Source organism: Homarus americanus, unplaced genomic scaffold (genome assembly GCF_018991925.1).
Source record: "Homarus americanus isolate GMGI-L3 unplaced genomic scaffold, GMGI_Hamer_2.0 scaffold40995, whole genome shotgun sequence".
Classification (NCBI taxonomy): Eukaryota; Metazoa; Arthropoda; class Malacostraca; order Decapoda; family Nephropidae; genus Homarus; species Homarus americanus.
The window spans coordinates 529,518-552,322 of record NW_024745778.1 but is presented as its reverse complement, the minus strand read 5'-3'; the positions used below and the strand labels follow the sequence as shown (position 1 = coordinate 552,322).

The following is a 22,805-nucleotide window of genomic DNA, read 5'->3' as shown; positions in this document are numbered from 1 at the left end:
GATTTTGATTTTGCCGCTTACAGCGGCTACTTTATTGTGCACCCCACACTCATCCTGTGAGCGGTAGCGCAAAAGGATTACAGAGTAGAGTTTACAAAGGGTCATAATAATTAACCCCCGTTGTTAGGATATTATGGCACTGAATGTTACACAGTATTTCATTTACATTATTTGTTTAGTTCTATACATAAAGGGTAACTTATTCACAATTGCGTGAGTACAGGCGTGTGAGGCAGTAAGTCTGGCCTCACACTTTGTTATTCACATTTACGTGAGAAGTATTCAAGCACATTGCGTATTTGGTTCTGTACATGAGAATTGATATAGTTACTAAGTGCAAAAAAGTGGATACAATCTTAATATGTCGGCTATCTTGCCATTAGAGATGAAGTGTTGTGCCATTTCACACACAGTGTGCTTGGACCTGTCCCTAAAAGGTTCTATCTTCACACAGTCGAGGACGTAGTGTTCAAGTGTGTGGCCATATGTCTGGCCACACACTATACATTTAGTTTTGTTTACATCTGCTTGAGGAACATACTGCCAAAGGTACTTATATCCTAACTTTAATCTAGCGGTTACAACATCTTGTAATCTAGTGATCTTGTTACTTGCTCCATATACATGTTTCACTTGATACATCTCATCATGGTAACCTATGGATCGACTAGTGCCTGTTTGCACTTGTCTACTTACATCAAACTCATCAATAAGTTCTTTCCTAATTACAGTTTTAAGGGTTCTTTTTGACAGACCCAAATTGTATTCAACGGTGTCTTTGTTAGACGCGAGTTTGGCGAGGGCATCAACTCTGTCGTGTTTGACCTTGACACCCCTGTCAACCAGGCACGAAAGCGCTTGGGAACTTCGTGTTTTCTTCTTTCCTTGTGGTTATCAGCATATACCTAGATCACTCGCACCTACAGTGATTTACTTGCATATATATATATATATATATATATATATATATATATATATATATATATATATATATATATATATATATATATATATATATATATATATATATATATATATATATATATATATATATATATATATTTTTTTTTTTTTTTTTCCATGTCCAGCCTTTGGACCTACGTCCACCTACACACATATATATATATATATATATATATATATATATATATATATATATATATATATATATATATATATATATATATATATATATATATATATATATATAATTTTAATTTTTTTTCCATGGCCAGCCTTTGGACCTACGTCCACCCTGACCCCATGTGATGCTTGGTCACCGTGGATCAATGACAACAATCCCATACACTTCACTGGTGATCTTGAATACAGAAACCACCGAATGCTACGAGAGACAATCGGTTTTTGTCTGGAGGTTAGTTTCTTTGCAGATCAAAAGTACATTACAGTATTATAGTTGTGAGATTCTTCTGTCCTTTCAGCACATATATTTTTCCTCCACAATGGGAACCAAATAACTGTAGATACAGTATGTGCTTCATATAAGAAATGGCTTTATTAATGATAGTGATAATGGTACAGTATAAAGGAATATATATGTAAGGATATTGTAGCCTTGCGTATGTGGCCAGTAGTCAAAGTTCTCTTTCTTATGTGTCAATTTTCTCTTTCTTATGACCACATACACACGTACAATAAAGGAGATCTAGCACTCAGGATGGAAACTCACAGCAGCGTTTTCTCTACATATATTGTATGTACAGTGCGGTAAGATGCTGGGGAGTTGCTGCGTTGTGGGTGTAGATGTGATTATTAAGGAAGTCATCCCATTGAGGGGTATATATCTTGCTCAGATGAAATAAATTGTGCTTGCCCGGTGGATGACACATAAGCCATAATGGCCTGTACCCTGTAGGCGAAACGGGCTTTTAAAGGGACCTTGACGTTAAGGCCCTGCTACCAGGACTCATTAAAAGAAACTATCAAGGTAATAATAAGGATCATTATTATTATTATTATTATTATTATTATTATTATTATTATTATTATTATTATTATTATTATTATTATTATTATTATTATTATTATTATTATTATTAAGCCGACAATTAGAAGTGTTTCTAAATGCCAGAACATAAGAAAGGAGGAAACTGCAGCAGGCCTACTGTATTGTCCCATACTGGGCAGTCCCATTTACACCCAACCCCTTTTGCTCATATATCCATCCAGCGTATTCGAGTTAATGATGATATTTGGTAACTTGTTCCACTCGTCCACTATTCTTATTTCCAAACCAAGGTTTACCAATTTCGCGCCTAAATCTGAATTTGTCTAATTTAAAGCCATCGTTACGAGTTTGCTCCTAGTTGGATAATTTTAGTACCTTTGCAATGACCCCCTTGTTTAGCCCCTGAATTCCATTTATACACCTCTATCATATCACCCCTTACTCTACGTCTCTCGAGGGAGTGCAAATTAAGATGCTTTAACCTGTCTCTGTACTCAAGGTTCCTAATGCCCGGGATTAGTCTTGTCATTCTCCTCTGAATTCTTTCCAAGGTTTCTATATCCATTCTGTAATACGGTGACCAGAATTGAACTGCGTAATCCAAATGAGGTCTCAAGTGCAAGATATAGTTTTAGGATGACCTCGCTAGTCTTGCAACTAACACTCCTTTGTATGAACCCAAGTACTTTATTAGCCTTGTTTCGAGCAAATACACATTGTTTACTTGGCTTAAGATTCTTACTTATCATTACTCCTAAATCTTTCTCACAGTCGGATTTCTCAATAACATCGTTGTTCATCTGGTATCTGGTTTCCCTGTTTACATCTTCCATACTGAGTACTTTACATTTGTCCACATTGAATTTCATCTGCCATTTTTCAAACCATTCGAAAAATTTGTTCAGATCTTCCTGTAGTTTTGCGGAGTCCTCGTGAGATTTAATTACACTCCCCATTTTAGTGTCATCAGCAAATTTACTGATGTTGCTGTCTACGCCGATATCTATGTTGTTTATGTATATAATAAATGATAATGGTCCGAGTACTGAGCCTTGGGGAACTCCACTAGTGACGTTGCTCCAATGCGATTTAGTGCCGTTTATGCTCACTCGCTGTTTCTTGTCCCGTAACCACGCCCTAATCCATTTAAGGATATTACCTTTGATGCCATGCGCTGCTACCTTTCTAATTAGTCTTTCGTGGGGGACTCTGTCGAAGGCTATGCTAAAGTCGAGATATACCACATCATAACTGTGCCCCTCGTCCACTGATTCGGAAAAAGATGAAAAGAATGTTAATAGATTAGTTAGACATGAACGCCCGCTTGTGAAGCCATGTTGGGAATCATTGATCAATTTGTGCTTCTCCAGGTGATTTCGAATAGAGTTTGAAATGATTGCTTCCAGTAATTTGCCTACAGTTGATGCTAGACTGATTGGACGGTAGTTAGAGGATAGTGATCTATCTCCCTTCTTGAAAATCGGTTATACATTCGCTATCCTCCAGGATTCTGGTAATACACCCGTTTTTAAGGGCATGTTAAGCAACTTTGCTATGGGCATACTAAGCTCTTCCTTGCATTCCTTGAATACTCTGGCAAATACCTCATCAGGACCAGGTGACTTATTAGGCTTTAGTTTGTCTATTTGCTTACTAACATCGTTACTAGTCACTACTATCTCGCTTAATTTATTTTCTTCACTATCTCTGTATAGAGTCGGTGCCTCGGGTATCATGTTTAAATTTTCGGTGGTGAAATATGTTTAAAAATATTTATTCAGATTATTGCTCATTTCTCCGTCGTTATCAGTTAGCTCGCCGGTATCTGACTGTATTGGTCCAATCTGTTCTCGTGTTTTAGTTTGATACATTTGATAGAATCCCTTGGGGTTTGCCTTCGCCTCCCTTGCTACCTTCAGTTCATTATTCCTCTTTGCTTTTCTTATCTCGGTCTTAACCCTACTGGCCAATACCTTATAATAATCTCGGAGGCAAACTTCATCACGATTTATTCTCCTACCTACAGCCTTCCTTTCTCAAATAATATTCTTTAAATAATGATTTATCCATTTAGGGTCATTGTTGTTTTATCTGAGTTTTCTGTACGGTATGTTCTGCCTTTGTGCATTAAGTAACTCATTATTTAAATTGTTGTGGAACTCCTCAACCTCAGATCTCGTGATCAGGTCTTCCTCAACCGTCAGGTCTCCAGGTAAGGTGAGGTCGCCCTCTGTGGGTACATTGTGTGAGGTCATGTAATTCACCCCCAAGCGTGATACCCCTTGTCTCAGCTGCCTCTTCAAACTATCAAAGTTTGCCCTTCTAAAATCTGGGACTTTAGTGGAATTTTCCTTGTGGTTGCCCTGAAATTCTAATTGGATTCTTATTGCTTTGTGATTGCTGTTAGCAAGTTCGTTCCCTACCTGGGCATATGATCAGTCATTCAAAGCAAGATACAGTGTACATCGGGATGGCACATAGATACCAACAACTCGTCGAGGAGAACTGGAAAAAAAGGGGAAATCAGAAGATAACTCAAACTGTTTTGGAGGGCAACACTGGATGCCCCCCCCCCCTCCCCACCCCCACAACAGCCACAGCCATGAGGGCTTTGACATGTGATTACTGCAGGGTGACGACAGATATAGATGTAGATGGTACAGGCCTAAGCAATGCAGAGCTTAGGACGATACAAGTTGCCGTAAAGCATGAAAGCTGTTGCTGGTACTGCTCTGACTGCATAGTCAAGGTGAAAAAGGCGATTGTAAGCCATAGGGGAACGAGTTCCTTTGCGACGAAAATAGATGAAACTGAATCCTTGCTGGTTGCCAAAATAGAACAAGTTGGGAAAGAGATCGTTGCAAAGACTGAGGAAGTAGTCGATAGAGTGGAGGTGGTTATAAAGAGGAGTTATGCTGAGGCCTTAACACGGCCACGGGAGGTGGCGGAGAGTAATGCAGGATCAGAACAGGTTCTACAGCAGCTAGAGACTCTGAAGAAGTGTGTCGAAGAAATGGCAATTAGCGGACCTACTGTTAGGGTAGAGGAGGAGCAACGGGAATGTTTCCGGTGCAGGAACATTGTAATAGTTTTGGGAATCCCTGAGAGCCAGGCGGAGGGAACTGAGAGTAGGATAACACACGATAAGACGCAGTTTAAAAATATTTGTCCAGAGGTTCTGAAGATGCCATCAACCCCTTAGGATGTGAGGAGGCTGGGACAAAAGCAGGGGGACAAGCCTCGCCCCCTCAGGATCATACTAGTGAGTGAAGAGGAGAAATGGGAGGTTATTCAGCAGGCAAAAAACTTAGCAAGGAGCGAGGCATTTCGGAGTGTATTCATTCACCTAGATCGCACGGTAATGCAGAGGGAACAGCACAAGAAGCAGAAGAAGGGGGAGTCAAAGAGGAACAGGGACGACTGTACATGAGTTATATTCAGGGGGAGGGAAGTGGAAGCAAGTGTGCCGACACAAGAGCCAGGGGGCAGCAGTGCACCCTCTACCCGCTCTACCCCCCACCAAGTGAGTGACACTTGCTCTGCCTACCAGCCGGGAGGAGGCGAACACCGTGTAAACACTGACATTTCTAACCACACTCTGCAAAATACAGTGCACTTAGCAAATGCCGCAGCTTCTGAGAATGGAAGGGGGCCTGAGTTACTACTAAGAGCAGAGACATTACTGAGAACAAATTTTGGCTTCAATGTCATGTACACTAATACTGACACGCTCCTTGATTAGAGAGAGGAGTTTGAAACACTACTGAAGGTACACCAACCCGATATTGTAGGAGTTGTAGAACTGCTGTACACTCGCACCAAAAAGTATCGGTGCAGGGTGAGATCGACGAGTTCCGAAACGATACTTATACACTGTGATATGTCGGGAGGGTTGGTAAGTGTATCCTCATAACCCCCCCCCCCCTCCATTAGATGTTGCCATATGGCTGACAATCAGAGCTACCAACATACAGCTGGAACAACTCGCCTTTCCCAATACCTATCGTCACTGGTCTCAAATTGTTCACACTACAGTATGCACCGATACTTTTTATTGCGAGTGTACAAGAATAGGAGAATCGACCCAGAGGAATGTGAGTTCAATATTACTGGGTATAACTCATTTACGAACCTTTCTCAAGAAACCTGCAAGAGGGGGTGTTGTTATATCTATGTTAGGCAAGACCTTAGAGCCAGTCAGGCGAGGGTACAGGGAGAGGATATTTATGAAGAGTCCAAGTTGTGTAAAATTAAATTAAAGGGAGGGGACTTACTTATTGCCGGGTATATCTACAGATCCCCAAACTGTGGCCCACTAAATCAAAGGAACTTAAGAGCCTTAATAGACAACGCAACGAAGCTCAACCCTAGCCTTTCAGATTTAACTGTTGCCTAGTTCAAGATAAGGACAGGCCAAGGTGCAAATATTACAAGGGAAATTACAATGGGATGGGGGAAGAGATGAGGGGTATCCACTGGCCTGAATCATTAAGGCACAAGAACGCAGACACTACGCTAAATATCATAGCTAGTAAAGTCACCCATTTGATCGATAAATATATACCCAAGACCAAACCCTGTGCCTCCAGGAATACGAGGGGATCCTTACACATGAACCGTGCGGCGGTCGACAAAGTTAAGAAAACCCAGAAATTCAAGACGTGGGTTGGGTCAAACGATGAGCAGGACAGGAGGATGTATGCAAGAGCCAGAAACCAAGCAAAGATAGAATGTAGAAGGGCTGAAAAGGAGTTCCAGAGGCTGGTTGCAAGTGAGGTAAAGTCAACCCCAAAGGCGTTTTACCGCTATGCAAAGTCGAAATTAAAAACGCCAGGAGGAGTATCAGACCTGAGGCTTGAAGATGGTAGTTATGCAGATTCTGACCAGGATAAACCAGAGGCTTTGAACAGCTTCTTTTCCTCGGTGTTCACAAGAGAGGATGCGATTAACCTTCCTGCGTTTCAAGACAGACGGTTCGACACAGCACTGACCCACATTGTGTTCACAGAAGAGGGTATTAGAAATAAACTGTCAAAGCTAAAGGTCCATAAGAGTCCTGGCCCTGAAATGGTGCATCCCAGAGTGCTAAGAGTTGTGCAACGATCTTTCCGAGCTCCTGAAGATCCTGTTTTGTAAATGCCTGGATGAACAAAAGGTCCCCAGTGAATGGAAAGTGACTTATGCGAGTCCTATCTTCAAGAAGGGCGATCGTCACTCCACGAACAACTATAGACTGGTGAGCCTGACCAGCATAATGTGTAAAATACTTGAGAGTATTATCAGAGATGCTGCGATGGAACACTACAAAACAACATTGTAAAGGATTGCCAACACGGTTTTATGCCGGGACGCTCCTGCTTAACACAATTGCTCAAGGTATTGGATATTTGGACCCATGTTCTAGAACGGGGAGGTAACATTGATAATATATACCTATATTTTGCCAAGGCTTTCGTCAGTGTACCCCTCGGAAGGCTGAAAATCAAACTGGAAGGGTACGGAATTCGGGGAAATGCCCTAGCGTGGATAGAAGACTTTCTACATGACCGCGTGATTAATGGCACAAAATCATCTGTACCTGTCACAAGTGGGGTAGCACAGGGCAATGTATTGGGATTGCTGTTTGTTTGTTTCATAAATGACATGCCTGACGTTGTACACTCCTCTATACAAATGTTTGCCGATGACGCCAAGTTATTTCGGGAAATCAAGAACCATGCGGTCTGTGAAGAGCTGCAGAATGATCTGAGCTCCGAGAATGGTCGAAGAAATGGCTGCTGAGATTCAATGTCACAAAGTGTAAGATGATACACCTGGGGCATCCCAATGGGATGAAGAAACTGCACTATTTGAGACAGTGTGAGAAGGACCTAGGTGTTTTATGTTGACAATGAGCTGAAGTTCTCCGGCTATTGCGAGAAGAAGGTAAATCGGGCAAATGTATTATTGGGTCTTATAGGAAGGTCGTTCAGATATGTAGACGGTCCGTCCCTCGTAATGATCTTAGAGTGAAGTGGTTCCCCATCTGGAGTACTGTCACACCGTCTGGTCCCCGAGATATGCTAGGGACTGTCAGTTGGTTGAAAATGTTCAAAGGAGGACCACCAGAATGGTGCCTGCACTTCGGCACAACTACCCTGAGAGATTGGAGCGCCTGAACTTGCCTAGCTTATACTAACAGACGGGCAAGGGGTGACCTAATTGAGGTGTATAAGCATCTCGAGGGGTACTACTCAGTCGAGTGTCCTTACTTGGAGCTGGTGGACGCTCGCCCCACAAGGGGTCACAGCTCAAGGTTGAATAAGCCGCAGGTCCAGAAAACTGTGAGGGCAAACTTTTTCAGTGATTTGTGAACTCTTGGAACAATCTGCCAGAAAGTGTTGACGGCATCGAGTGTGAGCTCTTTCAAGAGCAGACTTGACCAACACTGAAGCAGGTTCAGGTACATTCAGGAGCCGGTGCATGCCCATGTAGGGGTATCGAGATATTAATGTTGTCTAGCACTCAGGATGGAAGGAAACTCTAATGTGGTTTTCTTGTATAATATATAAGTTATATGATAGACAGTCTGGTGCTGGAGATGCCGTGTGGTGGGGAGCTGCTCAGTAGAAGACGTTCGGTGAGTAGCGTGTTAAAGGAGGTAGATGTGCAGGAGCTTCGTTAGAGAAGATGTTGCCTGTTGCTGGCCTCCTGGTTGAATAAATGTTAACAGCTAGGAGCTTGCTGGAGGAGGTGTTGCTTGTTCAGGAAAATGGGCAGAATGAATCTCAATGGAGAGACAGAGCTTATATACCCAGCAGCAGCCGCTATGAGTCATGTTGGGAAAACCCGAGAAGTCGCCGGTGACTAGTTCCGTTGCTAAGATACGGTAACATCTGGGGACAGCTCTCGCTTGGTTGCTAGGCAACGGCACGTTGGAATGTGATAGCAGGTGGTGGCTGCTACCCAGTTTGTAGGGGAGACGTCCACTACACCCAGTACTTGCCAACAGTGCGTAACAAACGTGACCGATCGCCCAAGTGGCTAACGAGCCGATCAGTGGTGAAGAGGATAAAAGAAAAATAAATTCATGAAATTTTTATTTAATTTAGATTTTCTCAAAGTAATCATGAGCACGCAAAAGGCCATAGAAGTGTTTTAGATTCGATCTAGACTACCGAATCCAACAAAAAAAATATAATAAAAATCGCTGGATCTCTGAAACAATTATTTTACTTGAATTTGTTGATAGTTGTTAACTTTTGTGCCTCCGGTGAGCTTACTGTAGTGCCAAGTTACATACTGTACTGTAAAGGAATGGTGAACTAGTTTAATTGGCCTCTATACCTATGATACCTTCGGTACTTTGAAATAGATAAACCTACAATGGATTTATGGTTAAGGTAGGGACAGTAAGCACCAGAAATAACCCAAGGAATTGAATCAAAATTTCTGGAGATATTATTTGCAGGATACTGAACATGAAAAATGCACAGAACTATTAGAACTTTACCTAACCTGTGCATTATAGTTTTGATTTTCGATAATAGTGGAATTCATTTGCATTTTCCATAATTGTTCTTTGGATATTAATGGTAATTTGAGGAAAGTATTACCACCTGTAGTTCGACTTACTTTTTTTTCCCACAGGGTATTCTTTGGATAGTAATATGACGACCTTATGTTTTATTTAGTTCATGTCTTTTCTATGTAAAATCATAAATCGCCTGTAGTGGCCAGGATATAAAGGATAAAGTAAATTGTTGGGGTTTAACATGGTGAAAAATGTAAGACACTAAAATGACATCTCTACGCGAAGTAATTATTTACCGTAAATATTCCTGATAAATCTGCAGCTGTTCATCTGCGGTTTGCTTACAACCAGCCTGCTCGGACATGAACATGCTCATGCCCACAGAAAAGTAAATTATACAATGATTGCTTCAGATATCAAAAGGTTAGGTAGGTTTCTTTGGTTGGTTAGGACTAGTTATATAAGGTTGTGTTTTGTCTTATTTTTATTACTTTCTATCATTCAAATAACTTGTGGGAAGAAGTGAATAAAATCAAACCACTCCTTCTGGTGGTAGTGGTTTCCTCGTACATTACCATATTAACTAATAAAATACAGTAGATACAGCTTAGTTTAATTGTTAAGTATTTGACTTTGACTGTTGCTAGTCTGGTGGCAAATTTGGGTCTCGTTTTACTCAATATTTGATGCTTAATGTAACGGGGTTTTTTTAATACCCGGTATATAAACTCGAGTGTTTTTCAACTTCTCGAGTTGAGAATCCCCAAGTAAAAAAACTTTTGTTTACGTTACTACAACCCTTTTCCATTGTAAAGCGACACATGCTTATAAGATTAAGAAATACACCCTTTTACATATCCGTTGAGACATTGTTACATAACTATTTGACAAATTTCATAACCGAATGACAGACAACACATCGAATGACAATCGAAAATGACTGTTGGTGGTATGTCATTCTTCAATTGTTACATTCTCAAACTATATGTAGACTGTCGGTTTATTGTTCATGTCTGTCAACTTCATAACTTATGACAAACATTTCCGTTAGCATGAACTAAGATATTTTAGATTGTCAATCGATATGTGTTCTGTCTGTCATTCGGTTATGAAATTTGTCTAATAGTTATGTAACAATGTCTCAACGGATATGTGAAAAGGTGTACTGTAACATTTAAATTCCTAAATGATATGAATTGGGTTAGGTTAGGTTGTTACTGTAAAATTTACATATAACAATTAATAAAATAACATGCTGCATAACTTCCTGAAATAAAAATTAGTTACAATTGTTTTTTTACAAGTTCAGACTTTGTGAATAGTGTACTTGAGCAACATTCCTCATACTTTAAGTTTTGTCCAAAAATGTTACAGTACTTGTAATATTATAAGTAGCTAGTATTCGCTATTCAAGGTTTTTCTTTGCAGATGACAGATCCAGTTGCTTGGGAGAATGTTGGACAGGAAGACAAGGCAGAATGTTGCAACACACCAGATGAGAGGTACACACCAGTGATAGTCAACGTTGGCACTTGATGTTACAGGAACTCTTCATTTCAGATTTATTGAAGTAAGAATCTTTCTTCAATTGTGAAATGTAAAGTCAGTTCACTTGAACTTTTCAACTGTCTTGGTGTCAGTTTGTAGCAAGGCAACAGATTGGCAGGCATAAGCTGTGTAATCATAGTTCTTAAGTATTTAATGTTGTATTTATATTTTAAGGGATAATAACTTGTGATAATTTCCACACTTTGAGATGTAAAATTTAGCAAGTGAAACTCACTGGTAATAAAAATATCAAGGGAACATGAAAAAGTTTGACATAAACTCCCCTTCACCAGGTGGTCTCGCAGTGCTGTGGGTGTACATGGGATATGTTGCTGAAATTCTGTAGAGTACTGTAATTTACTCATGATATTTGTCACCACTTGCACATGCTAATTTTTCCATTCTCGTCCAGAAGTGTGAAAATTATCAGATCAACATTGAAGTTAAGTTAAATTATCAGAATAGGAATACGAGATTAAATTAAAATTATTACTCGAAGCACAACTCCACCAGCCAATCGGCTGGCTGCTACAAGCTGACCCTAGGCCTCAGTTGCTAAGTTGAACAAACTTCAAACCATTAAATACAATGCTGCTTAAGGATCTGTTAACCAAAATTTGATATCTGGATTATTGCTTGTTCAAATGATTTTTAGAAAATGTTAATTACTTTTGCAATGCTAATTACTCGCCACTTATGGGTTTTCGAGGTCATTTCTTGGTGCTTGTGTATTATTCTGGATGTACTTAAATAGTTTGGCACATTATATTTTAGTTCTGAGAGAAAAAGTATTTTTGGCCAAAAATCCTTTAAGGGGCCTTACAATTTTGTCCAAAAAATTGATTTTGCTCAAAATCTCAGTATAGGTACTCCTGAACATGCTGCTTACGAATCTGTTAACCAAAATTTGATATTTGGGTTATTGCTTGTTCAAATGGGTTTTCAAGGTGGGCCACGGTGGGCCAGGTAGGCCAGGGTGGGCCAGGTTGGGTCATGGTAGGCCAGGTTGGGCCAGGGTGGACTTTTTGTGAAATATTATTACCCAATTTTGCGAAGTAGATTATCATAGAAAACGGAAAATTTGTATCATAAAAAGTGGGAAATATCTACTTTCCGGGAAAGTTGGTTGTCTACTTTCCCAAAAAGTAGATTTTCTACTTTTCGGGAAAGTAGATTATCGACTTTTTGGGGAAGTAGATTATCGACTTTTTGTGAAATATTACCTAATTTTGCGAAGTAGATTGTAGTGGAATTCTCCCCTACAAACGCTGTTTGTCGCTGCCTAGCCGACCCCACCAATTCCCCAGTGTATGCCTCGTGGTCTAGGTCAACCAGCGCCGCCATACACCACGGAGCGGGGGTCAACTGCTAAGCCACGCCTACCCCCGCTATTTAAGACCTGACCTCGTGGTGATCTCTCTCTTTCTACCTACACCAACCAGCCAGCAACACCTCCGCCTGCCTGGCGGCCCTCGCTCCTCCGCCTGCCTGGCGGTCCTCTCTCCCGCTGGCGAGCATGGCGACCCACAAGCTGTCCTTCTCTGAGCGTCCTCACCAACCAGCTCTCTCTACATCACGCTTGTAACCATGCTGCCTTCCCAGCACCAAGCTGCATTGTACATCCAATACAACATGTATATAGAGAGCACATTGTGAGTTTCCTTTCTCCATTCCATCCTGAGTGTGAACCAAACAATCTCATACCCCACAAATGGTGACTCCCGGAGATTCGCACTCACACAGGATGGAGGAGAAACTGATCACGCTCCCAGTCTTCAAGCAACATGGAAGACTGGCTTATCCACACAGAAGCAGCTCTCATCGACTCTACAACTACTGTTTCTACACCGCAGGTTAGACACCCTAGAGCAGCTCTGCTACTCTAAGCAGACACCAGCTCCTCTTCCTGCCCCAAGCACCACGTCCTACCGACCCCAGCACACCCGTCCTGCCTCAGACGCCGACCCCGGCCCAGCAGTAACCCCTGCCGCCCCTGATGCGGCCTCTGTTCCTGAGTGCGGACCCACACACCCCTCTTTTCTCCCTCAGGTACTCCCTGCTAATGTCCTGCACCCTGCTGCTGTCGTGGACCCAGCTGCTGTCACGAGCCCTCATCCGCTTCTGCTGACGCAGCCCCTGCTCCTGACCCAGGCCCACACACCCCAGCAGGCGCATCTGACGACTCTGTACCTGCCGTGAGGGAAGCACAACATTCATCGCCTCCACACACCCTTTTTCTCCCTCTCTTCTCCCACAGATAGTGTGTATATAGACAGTTGTATCCAGCGACCGGCTCATCCACGCCATCGCCGTTGTCTCACATGAGGCATCCACCGCCCGTTCTGCCTCACATGTGCTAAGCAACTCTGCAGACAACAAGTCTCCTACACCGCCTGGAGGGAAGGGGGAGTATTGTAGTGGAATTCTCCCCTACAAACGCTGTTTGTCGCTGCCTAGCCGACCCCACCAATTCCCCAGTGTATGCCTCGTGGTCTAGGTCAACCAGCGCCGCCATACACCACGGAGCGGGGGTCAACTGCTAAGCCACGCCTATCCCCCGCTATTTAAGACCTGACCTCGTGGTGATCTCTCTCTTTCTACCTCCACCAACCAGCTAGCAACACCTCCTCCGCCGCTGCCTGGCGGCCCTCGTTCCTCCTCCGCCTGCCTGGCGGTCCTCTCTCCCGCCGGCGAGCATGGCGACCAACAAGCTGTCCTTCTCTGAGCGTCCTCACCAACCAGCTCTCTCTACATCACGCTTGTAACCATGCTGCCTTCCCAGCACCAAGCTGCATTGTACATCCAATACAACATGTATATAGAGAGCACATTGTGAGTTTCCTTTCTCCATTCCATCCTGAGTGTGAACCAAACATCCTGAACCCCACAAGATTTTCATAGAAAACGGGAAATTTGTATCATAAAAAATGGGAAATACTCTACTTTCCGTGAAAGTTGGTTATCTACTTTCCCGAAAAGTAGATTTTCTACTTTTGGGGAAAGTAGATTATCGACTTTTCATCGAAGTAGATTATCGACTTTTTGAGAAATATTACCTAATTCTGTTTAGTAAATTATCATAGAAAACGGGATATATCTTGTTTTCTATGATAATCTAATTCGGAAAATTAGGTAATATTTCCCAAAAACTCGATACTCTACTTCCCCAAAAAGTCGATAATCTACTTCCCGGAAAAGTAGATAACCTACTTTTCAGGAAAGTAGATAACCAACTTTCCCAGAAAGTAGATATTTCCCATTTTCTGTGATACAAATTTCCCGTTTTCTATGAAAATCTACTTCGGAAAATTAGGCAATATTTCCCCAAAAGTCGATAATCTACTTCCCCGAAAAGTCGATAATCTACTTTCCCGAATAGTAGATAATCTACTTTTTGGGAAAGTAGATAACCAACTTTCCCAGAAAGTAGATATTTCCCATTTTCTGTGATACAAATTTCCCGTTTTCTATGAAAATCTACTTCGGAAAATTAGGCAATATTTCCCCAAAAGTCGATAATCTACTTCCCCGAAAAGTCGATAATCTACTTTCCAGACAAGTAGATAATCTACTTTTTGGGAAAGTAGATAACCAACTTTCACGGAAAGTAGATATTTCCCATTTTCTATGATCCCGTTTTTTATGATAAGTAGATAACCAACTTTCCCAGAAAGTAGATATTCCCATTTTCTGTGATACAAATTTCCCGTTTTCTATGAAAATCTACTTCGGAAAATTAGGCAATATTTCCCCAAAAGTCGATAATCTACTTCCCCGAAAAGTCGATAATCTACTTTTCAGAAAAGTAGATAATCTACTTTTTGGGAAAGTAGATAACCAACTTTCACGGAAAGTAGATATTTCCCATTTTCTGTGATACAAATTTCCCGTTTTCTATGAAAATCTACTTCGGAAAATTAGGCAATATTTCCCCAAAAGTCGATAATCTACTTCCCCGAAAAGTCGATAATCTACTTTCCAGAAAAGTAGATAATCTACTTTTTGGGAAAGTAGATAACCAACTTTCACGGAAAGTAGATATTTCCCATTTTCTATGATGCAAATTTCCCGTTTTTTATGATAAGTAGATAACCAACTTTCCCAGAAAGTAGATAATTCCCATTTTCTGTGATACAAATTTCCCGTTTTCTATGAAAATCTACTTCGGAAAATTAGGCAATATTTCCCCAAAAGTCGATAATCTACTTCCCCGAAAAGTCGATAATCTACTTTTCAGAAAAGTAGATAATCTACTTTTTGGGAAAGTAGATAACCAACTTTCATGGAAAGTAGATATTTCCCATTTTCTGTGATACAAATTTCCCGTTTTCTATGAAAATCTACTTCGGAAAATTAGGCAATATTTCCCCAAAAGTCGATAATCTACTTCCCCGAAAAGTCGATAATCTACTTTCCAGAAAAGTAGATAATCTACTTTTTGGGAAAGTAGATAACCAACTTTCACGGAAAGTAGATATTTCCCATTTTCTATGATACAAATTACCCGTTTTTTATGATAAGTAGATAACCAACTTTCCCAGAAAGTAGATGATTCCCATTTTCTGTGATACAAATTTCCCGTTTTCTATGAAAATCTACTTCGGAAAATTAGGCAATATTTCCCCAAAAGTCGATAATCTACTTTTCAGAAAAGTAGATAATCTACTTTTTGGGAAAGTAGATAACCAACTTTCACGGAAAGTAGATAATTCCCATTTTCTGTGATACAAATTTCCCGTTTTCTATGATAATCTACTTTGGAAAATTAGGTAATATTTCCCAGAGTCGAAATATCTACTTTTCAGGAAAGTCGATAATGAACTTTCCCGGAAAGTGTGTGTGTATATATATATATATATATATATATATATATATATATATATATATATATATATATATATATATATATATATATATATATATATATATATATATATATATATATATATATATATATATATATATATATATATATTTCATGTAGATCCACAATATATACATATTTTTATTTTTTTTTTGTAAAGGCCTGGGACTTTGAGATAGAACTCCCTTGCCAGCCTAATCAGGATAACAAACAACCGTTAGATTGAAATCTCTTTACTACGAAAATAAACACAAATATTGACACCACTCACACAAATATCAAATAAACAATTAAGGGAGTCAAACAATTAAGGGAGTCAAACAGTTAAGGGAGTCAAACAATTAAGGGAGTCAAACAATTAAGGGAGTCAAACAATTACAGGAGTCAAACAAGTCAAAGAAGAGTAATGCTGTATGGCAGTGAAACATGGGCAATTAAAGGGGATGACATAAGTAGACTTGAGCAACCTGAAAGTAAAATGGTGAGGTGGATGTGTAAAGTAATGCTGAAAGACAGGAAACCCTGGACCCTGTTCAGAGCTTGGAGGGCAGCTGGGTATTGAGAGTACAGTATACTGGTAAAATCCTACAGAGGCAGATTGAGATGGTTTGGATATGTGGAGAAAATAGACAAGACCAATTAAACAAGAGGTGCTTAAATCTAAATGGGGAGGTGAGGAGAGCCAGGAGCAAGCCAATAATGACAGGTGGGGGGGTGTAGGTTGTAAGAGACGACAGAGTTAAGAACCTGACAAATGACTGCACAGCACACAGTTGCCATCAGGTAACTGCAGCTAACCCTCACAAGCACGGAGTATGGCCGTAAAACAATGATGATGAATTACAGTAGTCAGTCAATTAGTCATTCGGTAAAGTGCTCACTGATCCTCCAACAACAGCTAAGAACATGTTACATACCCACACCACTTTACCTCATGATATCTCCAAGGATGATCAAACCCCCACAACCTTACCAGATGATGCATCTCAGGATATTAAGAAAAAAACTGTAGTAGTTAAATTTTATTCATAAACAAAATAATTCTTTGTGCTTACTTTGCCAACTACTAACTCCACAACAGTTACACTTGTTTAACAAATTATAATTATGAATACATAATAAAAAATATAAAAAAAATCAATAAAAATTTAACCATTTGCTCTGTCGCTCTTTGAAAGTATCCCCGGTAACAAAATATTTAAAAATAGAAAAATATACAAAAATAATGAAGCTACAATCCCATTCATATACAAACTTTGGGCACCAATGGCCTTCACCCTTGAAAATTGAAGAAAATTCATCAGTTTTTCAGACAGCTCTTAACTCCTACTATTACTAATGACTAATATTGCAAAAACTAATTCCTAAAGATCTATGAGACTATGCCTCTTGTAACAAAAATCTGTAGTTGTTGATTACTGAGATGCAAACTTCTAAAGTTGCTGAGCTTTAAAAATATCAAAGATAAAAAATAAAAGGGAAATTTCAGGTTTCTCGGATAATTTAAACAAGTACCTGTACTATAAATTAAGCACCAAATAGCCTCATCCTCTAGAGTCTAGACTATACAATTAAAAAAAAAAACAGGACAATAATAAAACTGGTGGACTGTATCAGCAGAACATTTGGCACCAGGTCGTCTGGGCTTTGAATGAGATACATCCATTACCAGTTGTTTGTTAAAGTGAGAATGAAATATACAGTAATATGCAATAACTAAATATTTGGGAAATATAAAACAAGTTTACAGAGATGGCCCTCTCACCTAAATATATATCTACTGTACAAAACACTTACACCTTTACCATAACCTTATTACAAACATCAGGTTGTGAAAGGTTTTTCTTGTATAAAAAAAAATTTATGTCTAAGTATTATAATGTTATATAGTTTCTGAGTTCTCCACATTTTTCTTAAACTGAAAGTATAAATAGAACATATCATTTAGAATACTGGAGTAAAAAATGCCTTTAGTTTTCCTGAGGATATAAGATGAATATTAACTATGAAGGAAAAACAAATTCTGTGTAACTTGATATAATATGTTGGAGGAAAAAAGATAGGTTCAGTTTCCTGAGGAAATATATCAAGATCAACTGACAACTGAACTTTCATAAACAATAACATTGGTATCTGTCATCTCTTTTAAGAAAAACTCCACCAAATGTGGCAAATACTAATACAGTACAGTAAAAGTATAATGAACAAAAGTATCTGCAGTGATGCCCTTTGAATCTATTACAGTACAGTATAGTATTTTAATAAAAATTGCCCAGACATGTGGCAAATACTGAACTTAAAAATATCATAAAAAGTATCTGAAGTGGTATGCCATATGGCTGAAGAAAGATAACTTGATCAAATACTGACCATTCACCTTGGTCAAACTATAAGAAATTACATAAGTTTAAGCTACAATCCATCGTCTCCCTCTTCAATATCTCAACCCCACAATTTGTCAACCATAAGTCCCAACAATAACAGAACAGTAGAAATGTGTTTTATTTCAAACATATAAATAGTTTAGAAAGATTAGACAAGTATAGTTGTCAAATCAATTCACCGTTTCATCTTGCCAAAGACAACATATTTCAGGCAAGGTGTTTCAAACTGTTGGATGTTGTATATGGGAAAAACACTGTGGCAGGGAGTTCTACCAAGTGCTAGCCCAGGGTATAGGTTCATTATTTTAGACAAAGGTTCTTTAAGAAGAGATATTGACAGAAAAGTCATTTCCCCTCCCTGATGTTCTCATTCACCAATGGTGGTGTGAGATGGTGGCACTCTTGGGTTGAATTCATTAGATCAGTGACTGGAAGTAACTGTGGAATGGGGAGAGTGATGGTGAGACTTCCCTAAAAATGAGTAAATTTGTATTTTTTGGGGTAAGATTTTCAGTGTTGATTGTTTTGGTGGCTCTTTTCTCCAGTAAGTCAATAAGGTGGAGTGCCACAACTTCACACCCAGCCTAGAGAAGACATCAGTATTCAGTTTGGGAGTGTACATATCTTACAAAAATGGTTGCCAGTTGTTCATCAGTTAAGGAGGATCTGGCTCTGAATAGGAGACAGTTGACGAGAATGATATCAAACAAGTGTCCATTGTGTCTTTCAATATTAGATATCTATGAGAATGTTGATTTACTCTTATGGTGGATAACGTCAAAACCATATACTGTACAGGTACCTGCACTGTACTTGAAGGAGGGGCATGACTAAGCATCTTTAACAATGTATTGTTGACAGCTAAGACTCCTCTCCAAGTTCTTCAAGATGTAATGGCCTTTTGTTTTCTTTCTTCAATAAATTCAAACAACACCAAACTTCCACTACTGTACTATTTACTATGATACAAACAAACTCTGATATACTAGTATTGAATTCTGAAAATTATGGAAATGTAACATGTTGTAGGATTGATCCTTGTGGAAAGTAAGATCACAGAGGTGAATTGGGGAATTAAGAAAGTTTCCAGCTTTATCACATATTCTGGGGTGGATGGCAGGTATCATGTAATGGTACAGTACTCTACAATCATTCACTCAGAGGTTGTTTATTGAAATGTCCAGCACCACAAACTCTTATATAAAATACTACCATTCCACTCTGCAAAAATGTTGGTGAAATCCACTCTGAGATACAATATTAATTTGAAAAATTCTATATAAGTTGTCTGGGGAATTTTTGTTAGCGTACTTCCTAATTTAAGTAAAATGCCCTTTGCATTACGGTCTGTAAATACACCAATATTCGTAAGTCATACACTTCTACTTCATTACATTCTCGACTATCCCCCACTTGACTAAATTATATATCGTAATTATGAAAATCTTCCTTCGTTCAGTCTCTACATCACAGCAAATATCCCTCCTTTGCATTAGAACCTCCCCTTCTAACAGAGTACTTTATTTATATTACATTATACTTTCATTCTTATTAAATATTCTGCTCTGTAATCTATTCCAGTATTTTGCATGATGATCACCAGATAAACTTCAAGACACTAAGTTCCAGCATTTCTCACCACATTATTTTCCATGAGCACATTTCCCAGGACTTAAGAGACTATTTTCCAACTCTTGTTCTCTTGCACAGAAGAAAATACAGCATCACGCTTGATTCTTTTTACCACTACTCCTAATGTAATGTTAACTTCCTTTCTTAACACTTTAAAATATTCTTTCTAGGTACATCAAGCATTCACATCGTACGCCAAACCTTTGATAAGGATTGACCAAGCAGACAATAACTCGGATGTTAGATGGTTAAACATAGAACCAGCAGCATTGGTATAGATATTTTAGAAAGAAGACTATTTGCTCATACTACCTTAAAGAGATTTTGTCATTGCCCATATCCACACTCATATCACATGGTCAACAGCAAAAACAGTATAACGCGACATGACGCCATACACACGCGCACACACACATCTGCATAAGATGTCCCAACACAGCTGATACCCATTAAAATATGTCACACTCGGCTTTAATCCAACATCACAATATATTCAATCTTTATCACATTTACTGTAACTTGTTATCATACTTCAGTGTAACAGCAGTCATGAAGAAAATTTATCTCATGAAGATCTGAGGAAAATTCATTGTTTCATTAAAAAAAAAAAGTGAATTGTCCCCTTTTAAAAGTACAGTACAACTTTGTTCAAGTCAAGCCACACATCACAATTCCACCACACTGTTCTACTCATCCAAGTTTCCATCATTCATGTCACTTATTACAATTCCTCATACTTCCCAAAGTCCATTAATTCATGTAGCCTTTGGCAATTCCTCCTTACCTCATTTTCCATCCCCAACACAATTTGGAGGGCAGGACTGTTCAAATAATTCATGTAAATACAAAAATCCGCAAGTCTGATACAGTACAGCAAAACATCTAACTGTATTTCAACATTCTTTATTCATAAAACAGGTATCTCAACACTTTCAGAGCTTTCAAAATATTGTATAAATATTATCAAATTATCCCAATACCTGTATATATAAGAAAAATGTGCTTCACATATTATTTCACCAAATTTGTAAAGCTTTCAACAAGTTTTAGATTTTCTATACTTGAAATTGTATATATGTCAAATTTTAAACATCTTTAGAATTGTGCAATGGGTAAAATATTAACTTTATTTTGTCTGACTTAAGTAATGAATCAAGACAGAGAAAATTTGTCATTCTGTCGAATTTTAAGTAAAATTTTGTTAATAAAAGGAGAATTTATTTTCTATTGATTCACTCACCCTTTAAGTGGGAAAAAATATGACCATTATAATACACTTATACTTCATTACATCACTTGTTCAACAATGGCATCACTCATCTAAAGAATGAAACCCACGATTCCAACAACACACAACACACATTTAGTAACCGAATGACTTGCCACCATCGCACAAGTCACAAAGCTTTCCAAACTTGGTCATCTATTGATCCCTTCATATAAAAATAAACAACACTACATACTTCTATAAATCAAACTTCTTGACTAAACTGTATGAATTTTTTGTTTTCTTTCAATGACAAGATCAAAGCCAAATTTCTTGATTATCCGATCAGGAAAATAAAAAGGATAATGTGGCTGCCTGAAAATACAAGAATAACATAGAAAACTACCAGTACTTCTTGAAATAAACATAGACCTGTACTGTATACTAAACATTAAAGCCCTCAATTACAGCATATTTCGCTGATATGAAAGAAATCTTATACTGTACTGTACTGTAACCGTAATAATATACAGCATTGTAAAAAATATATAATCTCTATCCTTTCTACTGTGGTCTAAGAGTAATAGGATTCTCTACACTCATAAATTTAGGCCATTCTTAAACTGTAACTGCTAGACTTCAAAAATATTTCCCTTTACATACAGTCATTAGTACAATCGGCCAAAGAAGCGATGTCACTGTTTTCAGAATGATTCGTTCAAATAGCAGTATCTGGCAACGCGACGGGAGTCGAGTCGTAGTAAAATGGTACAGTATTGTATATTAACGAAATCCTGAGCTGAATTTCTCACTGCCTAACCTTTTTCTGGCATTCCCTTATATTTCTGCAGGTTAAAGACTTCAAGACGGGTAGTAAAGACGAAGAAATGTGTGCAGAAAAAAAGGACAGCCAGCCCATGATGATACACCACAAGCCAATAACTTTTCTAGGTGTAGAAGAATCTACATAAGGCTCATTTCCTTGTTTAAGTGGTTTTATTTCTAGAACAATATGAAAGGTGTTCGTTGCTCTTTAATAATTATTACAGGTTGATTGAATAAGCGTTCATAGAAGTCGGCAATTTACAGGCCTAGTAAAATTTAAATTTTTCCCAAAGAACGAATGACCGTTAAACAAAATTACTGTACCTAATATTTTATATTTCATTATTTGGTGCTATCTAAAATTCCAAACTTTTTTTATGAGTGCATGAAGAGTATGAATAATATTTCAATTCATAGTTTTATTTCATACTAATTTCAGCTTAATACAATGTATACCTACTCATTTTGATGTTCGTTCTTTCTCTGTAAATTATTCCTGAATGTCCCTGAGCAATACTCTTGTATGTCATATTATTTTGTTTCAAAATACCTGCACTGTACAGTCAGTTCTGCTATAACGCGATAGTTGTGTTCTTGTAAAACATCGTGTTATAGAAATTCGCGTAATAGAAATAACAGGGCTTATGGAGAGAATAGGGTTAGGTGCAGATTACTACTCGAAATCGAAAAAAATTTTGTAGTTAGCCTAACACAAAGGATAGCACAGTCTAAATAAATGTTACATTCATATCTAATAATGAAATCATACAGTAAATGTAACACTTTACCTTGAAAAAATATGAATATAACCTGATGGGGGAGAAGGGTGATTTTGAGGTTGATAACATCGAGCTTCTCTTCAA

The 22,805-nt window shown here is 38.7% G+C and overlaps 1 protein-coding gene across 1 annotated transcript in view; it reads left to right on the top strand.

Moving 5' to 3' along the window:
• Positions 1–11,018, top strand: part of LOC121878798 (mucin-5AC-like) — a 57,963-nt gene extending 46,945 nt beyond the window's left edge. The window contains exons 13-14 of the mRNA XM_042385221.1: positions 1,236–1,375; positions 10,911–11,018. Of these exons, the coding sequence (XP_042241155.1) occupies positions 1,236–1,375; positions 10,911–11,018 (248 nt within the window). The remainder of the gene's footprint in view (positions 1–1,235; positions 1,376–10,910) is intronic.
• The last annotated feature ends 11,787 nt before the right edge of the window (positions 11,019–22,805 follow it).